Raw genomic sequence first — 17,326 nt, forward strand, 5'->3', positions numbered from 1 at the left:
CCTGCCTGCTTATTCTCCTTTTGTGAATGCTCAGCCAGGATTGGGAGGCCTGGCCACTGTCCAGCCCAACCCTGGGAGCTAGGGTCGAAGTCCACCACCCCCAAGCCTCTGGCCCTTGGGGCTGGACACAGTGCTCAGGGCTCTTTCTGCTCCATTTCTACATCACATTTTGTTACAGTGGCTTCTTAACTGGCTCCGCACTTTCCTACTTGTCCCCTCTGTTCATCCTCCAGAGTGGTGGTTTATCTGCTCATGCCACAGCCCAGCCTTCCATACATAGCTGTGGTTTCTGCATCATAGGCTCAACTAACCTCGGGTAGAAAAAAAAAAATGTTTAAAAAAAGGATGTGGCCGGGCGCAGTGGCTTGTGCCTGTAATCCCAGTTCTTTGGGAGGCCGAGGTGTGTGGATCACCTGAGGTCAGGAGTTCAAGAACAGTCTGGCCAACATGGTGAAATGCCATCTCCACTAAAAATACAAAAATTAGCTGGGTGTGGTGGCAGGAGCCTGTAATCCCAGCTACTTGGGAGGCTGAGGCAGGAGAATTGCTTGAACCTGGAGGCAGAGGTTACAGTGAGCCGAGATAGTGCCATTGCACTCCAGCCTGGGTGACAAGAGCAAAACTCCGTCTCAAAAAATAATTAATAAAATAAATAAATAGGCCAGGCGCGGTGGCTCATGCCTGTAATCCCAGCACTTTGGAAGGCTGAGGCGAGCAGATCACAAGGTCGGGAGATCGAGACCATCCTGGCTAACACGGTGAAACGCCGTCTCTACTAAAAATACAAAAAATTAGCCAGGCGTGGTGGCGGGCGCCTGTAGTCCCAGCTACTCAGGAGGCTAAGGCAGGAGAATGGTGTGAACCCAGGAGGCAGTGCTTGCAGTGAGCCAAGATCGTGCCACTGCACTCCAGCCTGGGTGACAGAGGAAGACTCTGTCTCAATAAAATAAATAAATAAATAAATAAATAACTAAATAAATAAATGAATGATGGTTACCTCTGTACTGAACATGTACAGACTTTTTTCCTTGTCATTGTTCCCTAAACAATAGTATAACAACTATTTATATAACATTTGCATTGTATTAGGTAGTATAAGGAATCTAGAGATGATTTAAGGTATACAGGAAAATGTGTGTAGGTTATATGCAAGTATGACACCATTTTATATAATGGACTTGAGCATCTGTGGACTTTATTATCTGCAGGGGGTCCTGGAACCAATTCCCCTGGATACTGAGGGATGACTGTACTTTGGTTTCCCACCACTGTGAGGATACAGAGCAAAGCAACTTCAGTCACTGCCCTTCCCAACTCTCCAGTGTCTCCTTGCCCTACCTTCCAGCCCCATGTGTGTCTTGGTAATAGTATAGTTGCATTTTTTTTTGAAGAGAGGCAGGGTCTCCCTTTGTTGCCCAGCCTGCAGTGCAGTGGTGCAATCAGCTCACTATAACCTTGAACTCCTGGGCTCAAGGGATCTTCCCCTCTCCACTTCCCAAGTAGCTGGGGCTACAGGTGCACACCACCAAGCCACACCAAGCTTATTTATTTTAAAATTTTTGTAGAGACAGGGTCTTGCTGTCTTGTCCAGTCTGGTCTCAAACTCCTGGCTTCAAGTGATCCTCCCTGCCTTGGCCTCCTAAAGATTTGGGATTACAAGGCCGGGCGCAGTGGCTCACGCCTGTAATCCCAGCACTTTGGGAGGCCGAGGCGGGCGGATCACGAGGTCAGGAGATCGAGACCATCCTGGCTAACACGGTGAAACCCCGTCTCTACTAAAAATACAAAAAATTAGCCAGGCGTGGTGGCGGGCACCTGTAGTCCCAGCTACTTGGGAGGCTGAGGCAGGAGACTCCAGCCTGGGCGACAGAGCAAGACTCTGTCTCAAAAAAAAAAAAAAAAAAAAAGAGTTAGGATTACAGGCATGAGCCGCTGAGCCCAGCCACAGCTGCAATTTCATTAGACTGAACCGTGTGAAATTATCAGTAGTGGGCCACTGTTTTACTCCCTGCATTATTCAATCAGATACATAATTGCTTTGAGACTTTCATCAGTTTCATTAGCTTCGCGCTGTAAGAACCAAGAGGCAGAGCCACAGGGCTGGGCTGCCTGGTTTCGCTCCCCACTGCAGGGCTCGGTTAAGCAGAGTGTAGAGCTAAGAGAGGAATGGAGAAGGTGGAAGGTGTCCCTCCCTTCCAACGCTCATCTAATGCACCAGCCAAACCAAATACCACCTGGGCCTTTGAACATTGCCAGGCCTCATCCGCTGCTGTCATTTTGTCCACCTCCACAGCTGCAGGGACAGCCGTAGGCCTGGTACTGGGATATCTCTTCCTAGGGGCCTGCCTATCTGCTCAGCTGCACTGCGTTTTAGGGGTGGGGAAGCTAGGGCACGAGCTTGGGGTCCCAAAGCATGCCCAGACCACTCAGGCTTCCAGATACTAGGTCCTCCTCCTTCAGGCCTCACTTCGTTTCTTTTCCCCTGGGCTCAGTTCCAGTCCTGGCTGTAAGACTGGGAAAGCCACTGCTTGAGTCAGGACCTCAGTGGCTATTTTTGTCAGTGAGAAGTCCTCTACACCACGACTTGGGAGGCAGCCTGGGAGAAAGAGAAATTAGTCGTGGCTCCTTTAAGGGGTCCGCGGAGGCGCGCCCGGCCTTTTGTTTGAGCGGCGGCGCGCGCGTCAGCGTCAACGCCAGCGCCTGCGCACTGAGGGCGGCCTGGTCGTCGTCTGCGGCGGCGGCGGCTGAGGAGCCCGGCTGAGGCGCCAGTACCGGGCCCGGTCCGCGTTTCGCCTTCCGGCTTCGGTTTCCCTCGGCGCAGCACGCCCCGGCCCCGCCCCAGCCCTCCTGATCCCTCGCAGCCCGGCTCCGGCCGCCCGCCTCTGCCGCCGCAATGATGATGATGGCGCTGAGCAAGACCTTCGGGCAGAAGCCCGTGAAGTTCCAGCTGGAGGACGACGGCGAGTTCTACATGATCGGCTCCGAGGTAGCCCGCGGCGCGTCCTCGCCCTCCCCGGGCTCGGTCCCGCGGGAGCCCCGGGGCGGGCCCATGCGCCGAGAGCGCGCGTCTCCATTCATCGGGGCGGGCGGGCGGGCGCGCGCTCGCGCTCGGGGCTGTGGGGCGTGGCCTAGTGGGCGTGTCGGGTGTGGCCCCCGCCCCCTCATCGACCTGGGATTTCCTTACAAGATTCGCCGAGGTCCGCCGTCTTCAGTGCTGCCAGGATTTTGGCGCGGTGAGGAGCCCCAGTGGTTCCGCGCTGGGTTGGTTTCCAGCCAGACGCAAAGAAACGGGATATTTAGTTAGCCCCTGCGACGTTTGGGGGACCGCACTGCTGCTTTTGACCCTTTTTAGCTGTCGTAAATTTCACGTGCACCCGTCCCCGTATTGCTACTTGTGGGAACCTGAAATGGCAGGCTGGAAACCCTGGACTTAGTGAGGGCTCATCCCCATTGTGTTTGTTGCCTCTTAGGTGGGCAGTGGAGGTCTTTTGACCTTTGTTTACCAGTGAAGAAGCAGATTGGAGGAAGATGTTTGCTTTTGGGTGAATAAGGGCCCCATGCCTAAGCTAGATCTTTAAGCAATTCTGAAGCAATTGACCCTTTCCATATCTGTGAACTGATTCTGAATTATTACAGGGGAAAGAGCCTAAGGATGTTTAACCCCTAACTAGAGTGGCTGCATTTTGTTGCATCAACTGGATGACTGACTTCAGGAAAACCCTACTGGCCTTTGAATGGGTGTTTGTTCCAAGTCTATTAGGTTCTTGTTTTTTGTTTTTTATAGAGACCCGCTATGTTGCCCAGGCGGGTCTCCAACTCCTGGGCTCAAGCAGTCTGCCCGCCTGGGTCTCCCAAAGTGCTAGGATTACAGGCATGAGCCACCATGCCCAGCTGTATATTAGGTTTTTACAGATTGTCTCAAGCTAGCCTTTTTTGCTCCAAAGGCAGTCCCCAGCTAGTATATGTTACCTTTTTAAAAAAATTATGGATATACAGTTCAGATGTACAAATGTCAAGCAGTAGAATCTCATGTAAGGAAGTAAGTGCCAATCCTGGAGAATTAAAGCTGTCATGAAATGCCAAGAGTTTCTTCTCCTTATAGCAGTTTTTAGTATCATATTCCAGCATTTTATTCATACTTTGTTTTATTTTTATTTTTGAAAAAAGGTCTCACTTTGTGCAGTGATGTGATCTCGGCTCACTGCAGCCTTGCCCTCCTGGGCTCAAGCGATCCTCCTGCCTCAGCCTCCCAAGTAGCTGGGACTACAGGTGTGCACCACCATGCCCGACTAATTTTTGTATTTTTTGTAGAGACAGGGTTTTGCCATGTTGCCTAGGCTGGTCTTGAACTCCTGGGCTCAAGTGATCCTTGCACCTCAGCCTCTCAAAGTACTGGAATGACAGGTGTGAGCTACTGCACTCACACTCAGCGCATTCATACTTTTTAAACTTGTAGGTTTTTTCCTTCACAACTGAGCATAGCATGAATGAATGAAGCCTCGAGATGGTCACACTGAGTCCCATGGCATCAGAATTTTAGTGTTAGCATTTTCCACCATTTTTTTTTCTTCTGGATGGGGTTTGACTCTGTCACCCAGGCTGGAGTGTAGTGGTGCAATCTTGGCTCACTGCAACCTCTGCCCCCCAGGCTCAAGCCATCCTCCCACCTCGGTCTCCCAAGTAGCTGGGACTACAGGCACACACCACCACACCTGGCTAATTTTTATATTTTTAGTAAAGATGGGGTTTTACCATATTGTCCAGGCTGGTCTTAAACTTGTGAGCTCAAGTGATCTGCCTGCCTCGGCCTCCCAAAGTGCTGGGATTATAGGCGTGAGCCACTGTGCCTGGCCTCCACCAATTTTTATAAAACAAAAAATACAGGATTCAATAAAATTTTCACGTTGTCACTTAAATTACAGCTCTTCAAAGATGCCAGTGCTAGGGAGGTGGAGCCAGTGTCTGTCCATCTGCCACAGTTGAGAATGGTCCTCATTGGCCAGTAGGCCCCTGCCTAACTGCAGAATGCAAAAGGTGTCGAATTTCAGCCTGTGATACTAGGCGAGTTGTTTACCTGATATAATGGGTGTGAAAGTAATCAGTTTGGCTGTGAGTGGGTGACACTTCAAAAGAAAGCTTTCATTTATTAGTTGGAGCAAATTGAGAAGCTGTGCGTGGCCAAGTGGGAAGAACCTTGGGAGGCCTGGTTCCAGCCCTGCTCTGCCTTGCCGTCGCGTTTCTCATGTGTATAGTGTGATGCTTAGACTAGATGGTCTCCAAGATCTTCCCCAAAACACATTTTAGTTTCTAGAAAGCTAATTATAGTCTTGTCTTTCAGCCCCTTCACTCCTGGGCCTCCCAGTAAGAATAATCTTCCTGAGACCCAGGCTGTAAGAGACTCAGATGGAGAGGCAGTTTGTTCTTTTGGGCCTGACTTAATTATCAGACCTTCGGAGTTTAGGGAAGGGTTCAAGGTCAGAGCTCTATTGAAATTCAGTAGCTCCAGTGACAGTAGTGGATGGATGGTCTCAGCCCACTGCCCTGTGGAAAACAGGCACTGTATTCAGAGAGGTGGGCCAGCCATAGCAACATACCCAGTGCCTCCATGCGCCATCTGTGGAGCTGTCTTGGGAAGGCATCTGCATTTACTATGAGTGTGTGTCACAGTTCTGCCATTGACAGCTGTATTTACCAAGCCGGAGTCATGGAGCTTTGAGGACCCTAACAGATCCCCAAGTTCAGCACCTTCATTTTATATTCAGGAAACCTGGGTCCCAAGAGAGCGAAGGCTGGTTCAGAGAAAAGCCAGGAAGGCAAGTCCAGTTTCCTAAGTTCTGAAGGGGCTTTGGGGGGCATCTAGGAGACTCAGAGCCCTGCAGGGCCTGCAAGGTAGTCATAGGGGGGAGTATTGTCAATTTCTTTTAAAAAACCTAATGGAAACTCTACATTTACCATGATACTGGATGATACTGACACATAAGCCAAATAACATAGAGGGGTCTGTGCCCTCTATGTGGAAAGCGAGTGACTTACTGTGGCTGCTCTTCTGTCAGTGTTCAGTAGCCCTGGTTGTTGATTACAGTCACTGCTAAAAATGGAGAAACATTTTATTTAATACTATGCCTGGGTCTCATACCTATAATCCCGGCACTTTGGGAGGCCCAGGCAGGAGAATCACTTGAACTCGGGAGTTTAAGACCAGCCTGGGCAACACAGTGAGACCCTTGTCTCTACAGATTTTCATTTTTTTTAATTAGGCCAGGTATGTGGCTCACACCCGTAATCCCAGCACTTTGGGAGGCCAAGTTGGGCAGATCGCTTGAGCCCAGGAGTTTGAGACCAGCCTGGGCAACATGGTGAAACTCCGTCTCTACAAAAAATACAAAAATTAGCCAGTTGTAGTGGCACGCAACTATAGTCCCAGCTACTCAGGAGGCTGAGGCAGGAGGATTGCTTGAGCCTAGGAGTTTGAGGCTGCAGTGAGCTATGATCGCACCACTGCAGTCGAGCCTGGGTGACACAGCGAGACCCTGTCTCAAAAATAATAATAAAAATTAAAAATAAATTAAAAAATTCAAAATATATACTATGTTGGGCAGATAAAATGGACAACATAATAGAAGTGGTCCTTCATGGGGGTGAAGTTCAGAGTTGCTGAGCATTTGGCAGATGAGTAAAGAGACCCAGAAAATGGGAAGTGATCCCAGGTTACAGATGGAGCCAGCACCTGGCACCCAGTCTATTGGCCATCCCCTGCAATGTGACTCCAAAGTGATCATACTTGAAAAGTCAATGAGACAATAGGGTACCCTCATAAAAACTTTAGGTCTAGATTTATTTTCCTTAAGGAAGTCAGACTTTCAGTATTTGGTACAAGCAAACTGAAGCCATTGTTTGAGTCAGTGATGATTTATATAGCAGTCTGGTGATTGCCTTGTAAACCTTTTGGAAAATTCCTTTGGTATCCCTGGTTTGGGTTTTGTTACTAAACAAAGCAACACAGGCCATAGGGGAAATTATCTGGCATCTGTCTAAAATTAAAAGACCTTTTTGGTGTTTATTACATTGTAAAAATATCAAAGTCTCGTCCTTAAGATAAAAGAAGGTCAAGGAGGCCTTGCATTTCTGGAAAGTGCCAGAGATCCTTAGTCCAAAATCAAAATCACCACGAACTTCTTGCTAAGCTCTGGGGGCCTCCCACTCAGGCATCTGCCCAGGCCTTTCAGAACTTGGTTCTGTTGTCAGGATGCACACATGCAGGCCAGATGTGCACTGCTGGTGAACCCTTCGTATCAGTGGAATGTGTTTTAATGCTGCCGAAAGCGTGGCGCCTGGGGGCCACCTCGAGGCCTGTTTGTCTGTTGCTTGATGCAGTCTGCGCCAGGACCCTCCCCTTCCCTGTGGTGCTGCGACCCTTATAATGAGCCTTCTTGCTTTACTCATAGGTGGGAAACTACCTCCGTATGTTCCGAGGTTCTCTGTACAAGAGATACCCCTCACTCTGGAGGCGACTAGCCACTGTGGAGGAGAGGAAGAAAATAGTTGCATCGTCACATGGTAAAAAAACAAAACCTAACACTAAGGGTGCGTCTTCACGAGGGTTTGTAAACCTGTTTCAAAACCACTCGCTTATGTCATAAAAATAAAACGTTTTCACTCCAGAGTGTCTTCACTGCAGCCTTGGCCTTAGTCGGGCAGGGAGCATCCCAGGGGTGGGCCGCCCTGTGAGCCCTCCAGGCGAGGAAGTGGCTCCAGGGAGCCATTGGTGGTCCACCGTCAGGTATTTCCAGTGGGGCCATTGGGTATGTGAGCGGGCCGGGGCCAGGACACTAGCAGGTGCTGTGAAGACATGTTGGTCTCAAAACGTTTTAGGAATGCTGCGATGCTCTGCCATCTACCGTGGGTGTGTCGCCATAATCATCTTCCATGCAGCCCAAGTGGCGGGTGGTGGTCCCAGCTCCCACTCCCCTCTGGGGCTTTCACCGCTTGCTTCCCGGAGCACATCCATCCCATAGCACTTCATCCTGGCAGCCAGTGTGCTAGAGCCCATGTGCATGTTGCTGCTCCTGGTGGCCTGTGTGTGCCTGGGGCTTGCTAGGTACACTAGTGAAACTAGTGGGCTTTGGGTCATGGCAGCTCTGTGCAGGGTGAAAGGGTGCTCTTCAGACACTCTGAGGGCTCTGCGGGAGACACTCCCATGGAGACATTTGGGTATGGACACAGCATGTCCTTTGGCAGGTGGCGAAACTGCTTCCCACGTGGCAATGGCGCCTTGTAGAGAGCTGCCCTGGGCCTGGGTGTGTCTGTGAGCACGTGCGTGATGCTTCGTAGTCTGCCCTGTTTGTTTGTGTCTGTAGGTGCTGCTGTGGTTTTGTCCACTGCGGGAAAGTAGTGGTTCTTTTAATGCAGGAGCCGGAGCTTCTTTTTGATCTGCTGCTATGACATTTCCACTTACTTGCTTAAAACAGTTAACTTTTTGTTCCCCCTCCTCCCCTAGCAGAGCATCAGTCGCTAACACAGTGAGTCCCCAGCTTTGCTTCCCCCTCCGCAAGTCCCTGGGCTAAGTCTTGGGAGATACCTTCCCTATAAGCGATTGATTTCTCCAGGAGAAGCCAGACTGGGCCCACAGACAGGTAGCTCTTGACGGAGATTCCCCGGAAGAGCTAGGGGTCGAGCTGCCTAGAATCTGTCCTGCTTCCCAGGCAGCACGTGTGGACCGGCTTGGGGATAGAAATTCGTGTTTGGTGTGAAGCAGCTCTTTCCAACTCTCTGGGCTCTTGTTTTAAAAGAAAAGTATTCTTCATCTTCCATTCCATCTCCCCACCTTGCATCGTGTTGTGGATTGTGGTGGTGTCAGACCTCTTCCCACTGGGGTGTTACTCTGGGAGCTTTCTTTTCCCCTGAGTGAGGACCAAGAGAATATGTTCTGGAGTCGAGTGTCCCCGCTGGTCGTGCTGTATTGTAGTCACTGGTGCTGCCCTGAGCACTTCCTTCTGCCCCTGAGCCAGTGCTCCTGGGGCAGATTAGTCCAAATCAGTCCCATTGGAGGCTCTACCCAGCAGGACTTGTAAGTAAAGCACTCAGTCCAGATTGCCCTTTTGGAAGAGGCCAGCATTCAGCAGTAGTAAGTTTGACACCTTGCTTTTCCCACCTCCCGCATGCGAGGACCTTGATGTGCTGCATCCACTTGGCTGGCTGCTGTGTGCCACCGCCACCAGCAGAGTGACCCAGTGATGTCTGTCTGTTACAGATCACGGATACACGACTCTAGCCACCAGTGTGACCCTGTTAAAAGCCTCGGAAGTGGAAGAGATTCTGGATGGCAATGATGAGAAGTACAAGGCTGTGTCCATCAGCACAGAGCCCCCCACCTACCTCAGGTAATGCGTTCCTGGCCAAGGCATCTCTGGGGACATCTGTGGGGTCTTTTCGCAGACTCAAGAACTGGTTGGGTTGAAGTTAAATTGAAACACTTTTTTTTTTTTTTTTTTTTTGAGGTGGAGTCTTGTTCTTGTTGCCCAGGCTGGAGTGCAGTGGCGCGATCTCGGCTCACTGCAACCTCTGCCTCCCAGGTTCAAGCGATTCTCCTGCCTCAACCTCTCGAGTAGCTGGGATTACAGGTGCCTGCCACCACACCTGGCTAATTTTTTTTTCTTTGAGACAGAGTTTCACTCTTGTTGCCCAGGATGGAGTGCAATGGCGTGATCTCAGCTCACTGCAACTTCTGCCTCCTGGGTTCAAGTGATTCTCCTGCCTCAGCCTCCCAAGTAGCTGGGATTACAGGCATGTGCCACCACGCCCAGCTAATTTTGTATTTTTGGTAGAGACGAGTCTCTCCATGTTGGTCAGGCTGGTCTCGAACCCCGACCTCAGGTGATCCGCCCACCTCGGCCTCCCAGAGTGCTGGGATTACAGGCATGAGCCACCGCGTCCCGTCCTAATTTTTGTATTGAAACACTTTTTAACAGTTCCCTCTGTTTTTATACATTTTCTTAGCCATGTTTCTAAGTTTCTTCTGTATCATTGGAATTTCTAAGAAACGTAAGCCAAGTCCTGGATTCCAGAGAACAGTTACAAATGCTTGGAAAGTGGGACTTGCGGGGCACGTGGCTTATGTTTGTAATCTCAGCACTTTGGGAGGCCGAGGCATTGCTTGAGGCCAGGAGTTTAAGACCAGCCTGGGGCAACACAGTAAGACCTCATTTCTTAAAAAAACAAATAAGTGGGACCAGTTTGTCAGAAAAATCAGTGGCTCACATAAACTCACAAAAGAAACAACAATAGATTTGAATGTATAAAAACTTAGAACCTGGCTGGGCGCAGTGGCTCATGCCTGTAATCCCAGCAGTTTGGGAGGCCGAGGTGGGCGGATCACCTGAGGTCAGGAGTTCGAGACCAGCCTGACCCACATGGAGAAACCCCATCTCTACTAAAAATACAAAATTAGCCAGGTATGGTGGTGCATGCCTGTAGTCCCAGCTACTCGGGAGCCTGAGGCAGGAGAATTGCTTGAACCCGGGAGGTGGAGATTGCAGCGAGCTGAGATCACACCATTGCACTCCACACTGGGCAACAAGAGCGAAACTCCATCTCAAAAAAAAAAAACAAAAACAAAACAAAACTTAGAACCTTTAGAAGGGTATTTATAGTAACAATTAAAAAACCAAGTAATTGGGAAGTTACGATGTTGTATCTAGAATCTATACATCTAGATTTATACAACAAACTTGGATACCCCAACAAATAGGTAAAAGATGGTCCATACCTTGAAGTACAAGGGAGTAAACAAACATGGAAAGAATTTGCCCTCATGTATAATTTCAAAAATTCCAAGCATAAGACTGGTGGCTTATGCCTGTAATCTCAGCACTTTGGGAAGTCAAGGCAGGAGGATCGCTTGAGCCCAGGATTTGACTGTGTTGCCCAGGAGACCAGCCTGAGCAACATAGTGAGACGTTATCTCTACTGAAAGTTAAAAAAATTAGCTGAGTGTGGTGATCACACCACTGTCCTCTAGCCTGGGTAACAGAATGACACTCTTCATCTCTTAAAAAAAGTAAAAAATAGGCCGGGCACAGTGGCTCACGCCTGTAATCCCAGCACTTTGGGAGGCCGAGGCGGGCGGATCACCTGAGGTCAGGAGTTCAAGATCAGCCTGACCAACATGGTGAAGCCTCATCTCTACTAAACATACAAAATTAGCCGGGCGTGGTGGCGCAGCCTGTAATCCCAGCTACTCAGGAAGGCTGAGGCAGGAGAATCACTTGAACCCGGGAGGCGGAGGTTGCGGTGAGCCGAGATTGCGCCATTGCTCTCCAGCCTGGGCAACGAGAGTGAAACTCCGTCTCAAAAGAATAAAATAAAATAAAATAAAAAATAAATAAAAAATAAAAATAAAAATAAAAATTCCATGCCGGGCGCGGTGGCTCACGCTTGTAATCCCAGCACTTTGGGAGGCCGAGGCGGGCGGATCACGAGGTCAGGAGATCGAGACCACGGTGAAACCCCGTCTCTACTAAAAATACAAAATTTAGCCGGGCGTGGTGGCGGGCGCCTGTAGTCCCAGCTACTCGGAGAGGCTGAGGCAGGAGAATGGCGTGAACCCGGGAGGCGGAGCTTGCAGTGAGCCGAGATTGTGCCACTGCACTCCAGCCTGGGCGACAGAGCGAGACTCCGTCTCAAAAAAAAATAAAAATAAAAATAAAAATTCCAAGCATAAAACAAAAAACTGGCAATGTAAGGAATTGGGGAAGGTGTGATAGAGCTGCGCTCATATGTGCTGGAGGTGGTTTTTTTTGTTTCTTTGAGACGGGGTTTTCACTCTTGTTGCCCAGGCTAGAGTGCAGTGACGTGATCTCGGCTCACTGCAACCTCCGCCTCCTGCGTTCAAGCGATTCTCTTGCCTCAGCCTCTGGAGTAGCTGACATTACAGGAATGCACCACTATGCCTGGCTAATTTTTTTGTATTTTTATTAGAGGTGGGGTTTCACCATTTTGCCCAGGCTGGTCTCAAACTCCTGACCTCAGGTAATCTTCCCTCCTCGGCCTCCCAAAGTGCTGGGATTACAGGTGTGAGCCACTGTGCCCAGCCGGGAGTGCCCTTTGTGTAAAGCACCCTGACATCAAACTTTTTTGTTCTCTGGCCCATTAATACCACCCCTGGGAATTTGTCCCAAAGAAACATTTTCAAAGTACAAAATGAATCAATAAACCCACTATATGTACAGAGATTCTTTGTAGCATTGCAAATAATACTGGAGAATATGGAGTTGCTTAAGTATCCAGCCTTAAGGAAAGGCTAGGTTAGTGATGGGTCAGCCACTTGAATGGACAAAGGTGTGACCCATACATGGTATAATTAAGTAGATTCTGCAGTGACCCGAGACAGGGGTCCTGTGGGTGAGACGTGCATAATACAAGATTGTACCCATCTACCTTGTGCATTCAGCTCTCAGCAAAGTATGCAATTCTCTGCACAAAGCCCAAGGAGCATTAAGGAAGAAAAAGGATTATTGTTCAGAGTGATGTGGTTATGGAAAATCTTTTTTATGATTCACCCAAAAGAAAGGTGGCACGCCTCCAGGCTGGCCAGTGTTACAGACGTGTGCTTTGCAGATTCTTTTTCCCCCAAGGGATGTGGTAAGAACATAAGGATGGCTTGACCTTCCCAGGGAAGTTGCAGAAGGAAATTGTGTACATATGGATGGCACTTTAATTCTGCACACTTCAGCTGGGAATCTTTTATGGGGCAATAAAACAGTTTATTGGTGATCATGTCGTGAGGAACAGCTGCAGGAGTGGAATCCTGTTGCCCTGGAGGTCAAGTCTTTAGGGGTGGGGGCTGGCAGAGGTTTGAGGGAAGTGGCTTTGGCTGGTTCCACACTACTCAGTCAGCCCAATAAGGGGACTCATGGCACCCTCCCCATCCTGTCATTGGACAATTTGAGCAGAGGCTGGGTGCCCTCTCTCAGGGATGCTGGGATTGCAATAGAAGGAAGGTTGTTTTTTTTTTTTTTTTTTGAGATGGAGTTTCATTCTGTCGCCCACGCTGGAGTGCAGTGGCGCCATCTTGGCTCACTGCAAGCTCCGCCTCCCAGGTTCACACCATTCTCCTGCCTCAGCCTCCCGAGTAGCTTGAACTACAGGTGCCTGCCACCACACCTGGCTAATTTTTTTTTGTATTTTTAGTAGAGATGGAGTTTTACCGTGTTAGCCAGGATAGTCTTGATCTCCTGACCTCGTGATCTGCCCACTTCAGCCTCCCAAAGTGCTGGGATTACAGGCATGAGCCACTGCGCCCGGCCTTTTTTTTTTTTTTTTTTTGAGATGGAGTTTCGCTCTATCACCCAGGCTGGAGTGAAGTGGCGGGATCTCAGCTCACTGCAACCTCTGCCTCCTGGGTTCAAGTCATTCTCCTTCCTCAGCCTCCCAAGTAGCTGGGATTATAGGCACCAGGCACCACACCTAGCTGATTTTTTGTAGTTTTAGTAGAGACGGGGTTTCACCATGTTGGCCAGGCTGGTCTCTAACTCCTGACCTCAGGTAATCCATCCACCTCGGCCTCCCAGAGTGTTGGGATTACAGGTGTGAACCACCACACCTGGCCGGAAGGTTGAATTTTATGGCTTAGATTTGCAGATTCTGTGTATGGCTGAGCATATTACTCACATTCACTGTGTCTAGTGACACTTGCATTGCCCACTTGGTAGCTAGACCTGGAAATGAGAACTTGCTACTGAGATAGGGCAGGATGAGGGGGAAGGGGCTCAGCCCAGGCTCTAACGTATCCAGTCAGAAAAGAGGAGGTGGTCAAGATCTGTGGTTTCCAAATACAGGCTCAGCTGCCTGGGAATCACCCATGGAAGCTGCAAAGAACCCATCTTCTTGGGCCCTTCCTCAGAGGTGGGAAGTCACTCCACCTGGGTGGGGCTCAGGAATGTGCTACTTAAAATTTTGCATTCTGGGGTCGGGTGTGGTAGCTCACACCTGTACTCTCAGCACTTTGGGAGGCCAAGGTGGGAGGATTGCTTGAGCACAGCAGTTTGAGACCAGCCTGGGCAACATAGTGAGACCCCCCATCTCTATAAAAATAAAAAAATAAAAAAATTGCACTCTGAGTCTGAGCGGCCAGGATTAGGAACCATGACCCAGATAGGCTGTAGAGGGGACCCCTGTCTTGCTGTCCCCTCTTGTAGTCTCTGCCCAAGCTGATTCCATGTTCCCCAAATTGGGTACTACAAAATCCTCCCTACTCCTACCAGCGATCAAGGGGTAGTCCCGGCCTCAGCATCAGACGTGTAAGTGACTCCCACTTTAGAAGGGAAAAGAGTTAAAGGGCCCAGAGTCCAGGTAGATCTTGGCCATTGCTTCTGCCCTCCCCCACTGTCTGGAAAGGAGAAGGACCTTTGTGCTGTCTTCCAGGGTCCCTCCTTAGAGGGCGCTGGCAAACATTTGTCGGCCAGGCGCAGTGGCTCACGCCTGTAATCCCAGCACTTTGGGAGGCTGAGGCGGGCGGATCACGAGGTCAGGAGATCGAGACCATCCTGGCTCATACGGTGAAACCCCGTCTCTACTAAAAATTAAAAAAATTAGCCAGACGTGGTGGCGGGCGCCTGTAGTCCCAGCTACTCGGGAGGCTGAGGCAGGAGAATGGCGTGAACCCAGGAGGCAGACCTTGCATTGAGCCAAGATGGCACCACTGCACTCCAGCCTGGGCGACAGAGCGAGACTCCATCTCAAAAAAAAAAAAAAAAAAGTTTGTCATGACTTGCTCTGAACGGTTGAATAGTTACTGCGGAAGTGGTTGCGCAGGTGTTGGGGTTACACAGGGAAGTGACACACAGTCCTGCCTGCTCCTGCTCACAGCCTTGCCAGGGAAAATGGGAACGCACAGAGCACAGCGGGCACCCAAATGCTCTCATCTGTCTCACCCAGCCCTGGAGCCTTAGTTTAAAATAGCTTTTGGTTTTTTTTTTGTTTGTTTGTTTTTTCGAGATAGGATGTTGCTTTCTCGCCCAGGCTGGAGTGCGGTGGCTGATCTCGGCTCACTGCAACCTCCGCCTCCTGGGTTCAAGTGATTCTCATGCTTCAGCCTCCTGAGTAGCTGGATTATAGACGTGTGCCACCATGCCTGGCTAACTTTTGTATTTTTGGTAGGGTTGAGGTTTCACCATGTTGGCCAGGCTGGTTTTGAACTGACCTTTTTTTTTTTTTTGAGACGGAGTTTCACTCTTGTTGCCCAGGCTGGACTGCAATGGTGTAATCTCGGCTTACTGCAACTTCTGCCTCCCGGGTTCAAGCGATTCTCCTGCCTCTGCCTCCTAAGTAGCTGAGATTACAGGCTCCTGCCACCACACCTGGCTAATTTTAGTATTTTTAGTAGAGACAGGGTTTCACCATGTTGGCCAGGCTGGTCTCGATCTCCTGACCTCAGGTGATCCACCCTCCTTGGCCTCCGAAAGTGCTGGAATTACAGGCGTGAGCCACCACACCTGGCCTGGTTTCGCACTCTTGACCTCAGGTGGTCTGCCCATCTTGACCTTCCAAAGTGCTGGAGCTACAGGCGTGAGCCACTGCACCTGGTGCTTTTGGTAAAAGCAACCTGGAATTTGGGAGAAAAGATCAAACTCTTCATGGGATATGGGTTATTTAAATTACCTTGGATGTCACCTCTGGAAGGTATTTATCAACCCATCTTCTCACTTCTACTGCTCTGGAAGCTCAGAGGCCAGAGGCCTTGCCTGGTTCATCTCAGGATGGCTGGTATGTCTAAAATGACAGCCTGATCACGTCTCTTCCTTCAAAACCCTGGGGACTCCCAGCCACCTGCTGAGTAAAGTCATCTTCTCACGGAGCATGTGAGACCTGTGATCAGTCCCCTCCCTAGGGTCCTCCTCCTTGGACTGCCCCTCAGTCTCTCCTCCTTGCTGCTGCCCGTTTCCCTGCCCGCAGTGAACCCTGTCTCGGTGTCTAAGGCTCGGCTCTATTGTCCACTCCTCCGGGAAGCCTCCCCCTTGTACCACTTCCCTGCTTGCAGGAAGTGCTTCCGTGGAGCCATGCCTGGTTCATAGTGCGGTACACCATGGCTGTGCTGTGTCCGCTGCCCCTCCATACCCTTGCCCTTGCCCAGGTGCCTCTAGCATCTGATGACAGCCTGCGGAGGAGGCTCCTTCAAAATCAGGTGCACAGACAACTCCCACGGGAGCCTTGAGCCTGACAGCGGTACAGTGGGCATCCCTGGAGCATGCTGGTGGGCAGGATCAGGCTCCTAGACTGACTGGGGGGACTTTTCTTGTATCTCCTCAGAGAACAGAAGGCCAAGAGGAACAGCCAGTGGGTACCCACCCTGCCCAACAGCTCCCACCACCTGGATGCCGTGCCGTGCTCCACAACCATCAACAGGAACCGCATGGGCCGGGACAAGAAGAGAACCTTCCCCCTTTGGTGCGGCTGCATCACCATGCTCACCCTCCGTGCTGATTCCACCTTAGTTCTCCAGCACATTTCAGTCCCCTCCTCCCCAGAAAAACACTCTGCTTTGACCTTGTGCTCCCCATGCTACAGTACCTCCACCCCTCTGAACCGCTGTGTTTCCCTGACTTCCAGGACATTGTCCGTAGCCTCTTTGGCTCTGTCTGCTGTCACCTTGCCGTGTCCTCCTCACCTCTCTGGCCCCTCAAGTGGAGTTACTCGGGGCACAGTCCTTGGGCCCTTTCTCTGCCCTCAGTTTCACAGGAGTGGGCCACAGCCAGTCTGATGGTTCAGATGCCATCCACGTGACTCCCACTGCGCCACAACTTCCCAGAGGCTACTGGAATAAACCACCACAAACTGGTGGCTGTGAGCAGAGCACATTTCTTCCCTCTCGGTTCTGGGGCCCAGGAGCCCGGATTTAGTTTCACTAGACGAGACTCACGTGTGGACAGGGCCATGCTCCCTCCAGAGGCCCTCGGAGCGATTCGGTCCTTGCTTCTTCCAGCTTTGGGGGCTGCCACGTTCCAGTCTCGGCCTCTGTGGTCACGTGGCCTTCTCTGCGTGAAACTTCCCTGTCTCTCTCTTAAAAGGACACTTGGCGATGTAATTTAGGGCCCTTCTAGTTAATCTCTCAGGATCTTAATCGCATCTTCAGAGTCTCCTTTTTTGGCCATATGAGGTGACAGTCACAGGTTTTGGGGATTAAGTTGTAGACGTCTTTGGGGTCTGTTTTTTTACCTCTGTGGCCCAGACTTCCTCAGCTGCCCTCACCCCCTCAGCCTCATGCTGCCTGAAGACCTCCGTCTTGGCACGTGGATATCCAGCCCTCTCCTTGCTCAGGCCATAGGTTTCT

General features: G+C 50.4%; 1 protein-coding gene across 2 annotated transcripts in view; it reads left to right on the plus strand.

Annotated features, from left to right (window-relative positions):
• The first annotated feature begins 2,662 nt into the window (after positions 1-2,662).
• SMARCB1 (SWI/SNF related, matrix associated, actin dependent regulator of chromatin, subfamily b, member 1) overlaps positions 2,663-17,326 on the plus strand; it is a 46,039-nt gene continuing 31,375 nt past the window's right edge. The window contains exons 1-4 of one of the 2 annotated variants that reach the window (XM_030815966.1): positions 2,663-2,986; positions 7,446-7,557; positions 9,251-9,380; positions 16,306-16,443. In XM_030815966.1, coding sequence (XP_030671826.1) covers positions 2,894-2,986; positions 7,446-7,557; positions 9,251-9,380; positions 16,306-16,443 — 473 coding nt within the window. In that variant the 5' untranslated portion in view covers positions 2,663-2,893. Of the gene's footprint in view, positions 2,987-7,445; positions 7,585-9,250; positions 9,381-16,305; positions 16,444-17,326 lie in introns of both variants that reach the window. The other variant, XM_030815965.1, reaches the window with a different exon arrangement.

Source organism: Nomascus leucogenys, chromosome 7b (genome assembly GCF_006542625.1).
Source record: "Nomascus leucogenys isolate Asia chromosome 7b, Asia_NLE_v1, whole genome shotgun sequence".
Taxonomy (NCBI): domain Eukaryota; kingdom Metazoa; phylum Chordata; class Mammalia; order Primates; family Hylobatidae; genus Nomascus; species Nomascus leucogenys.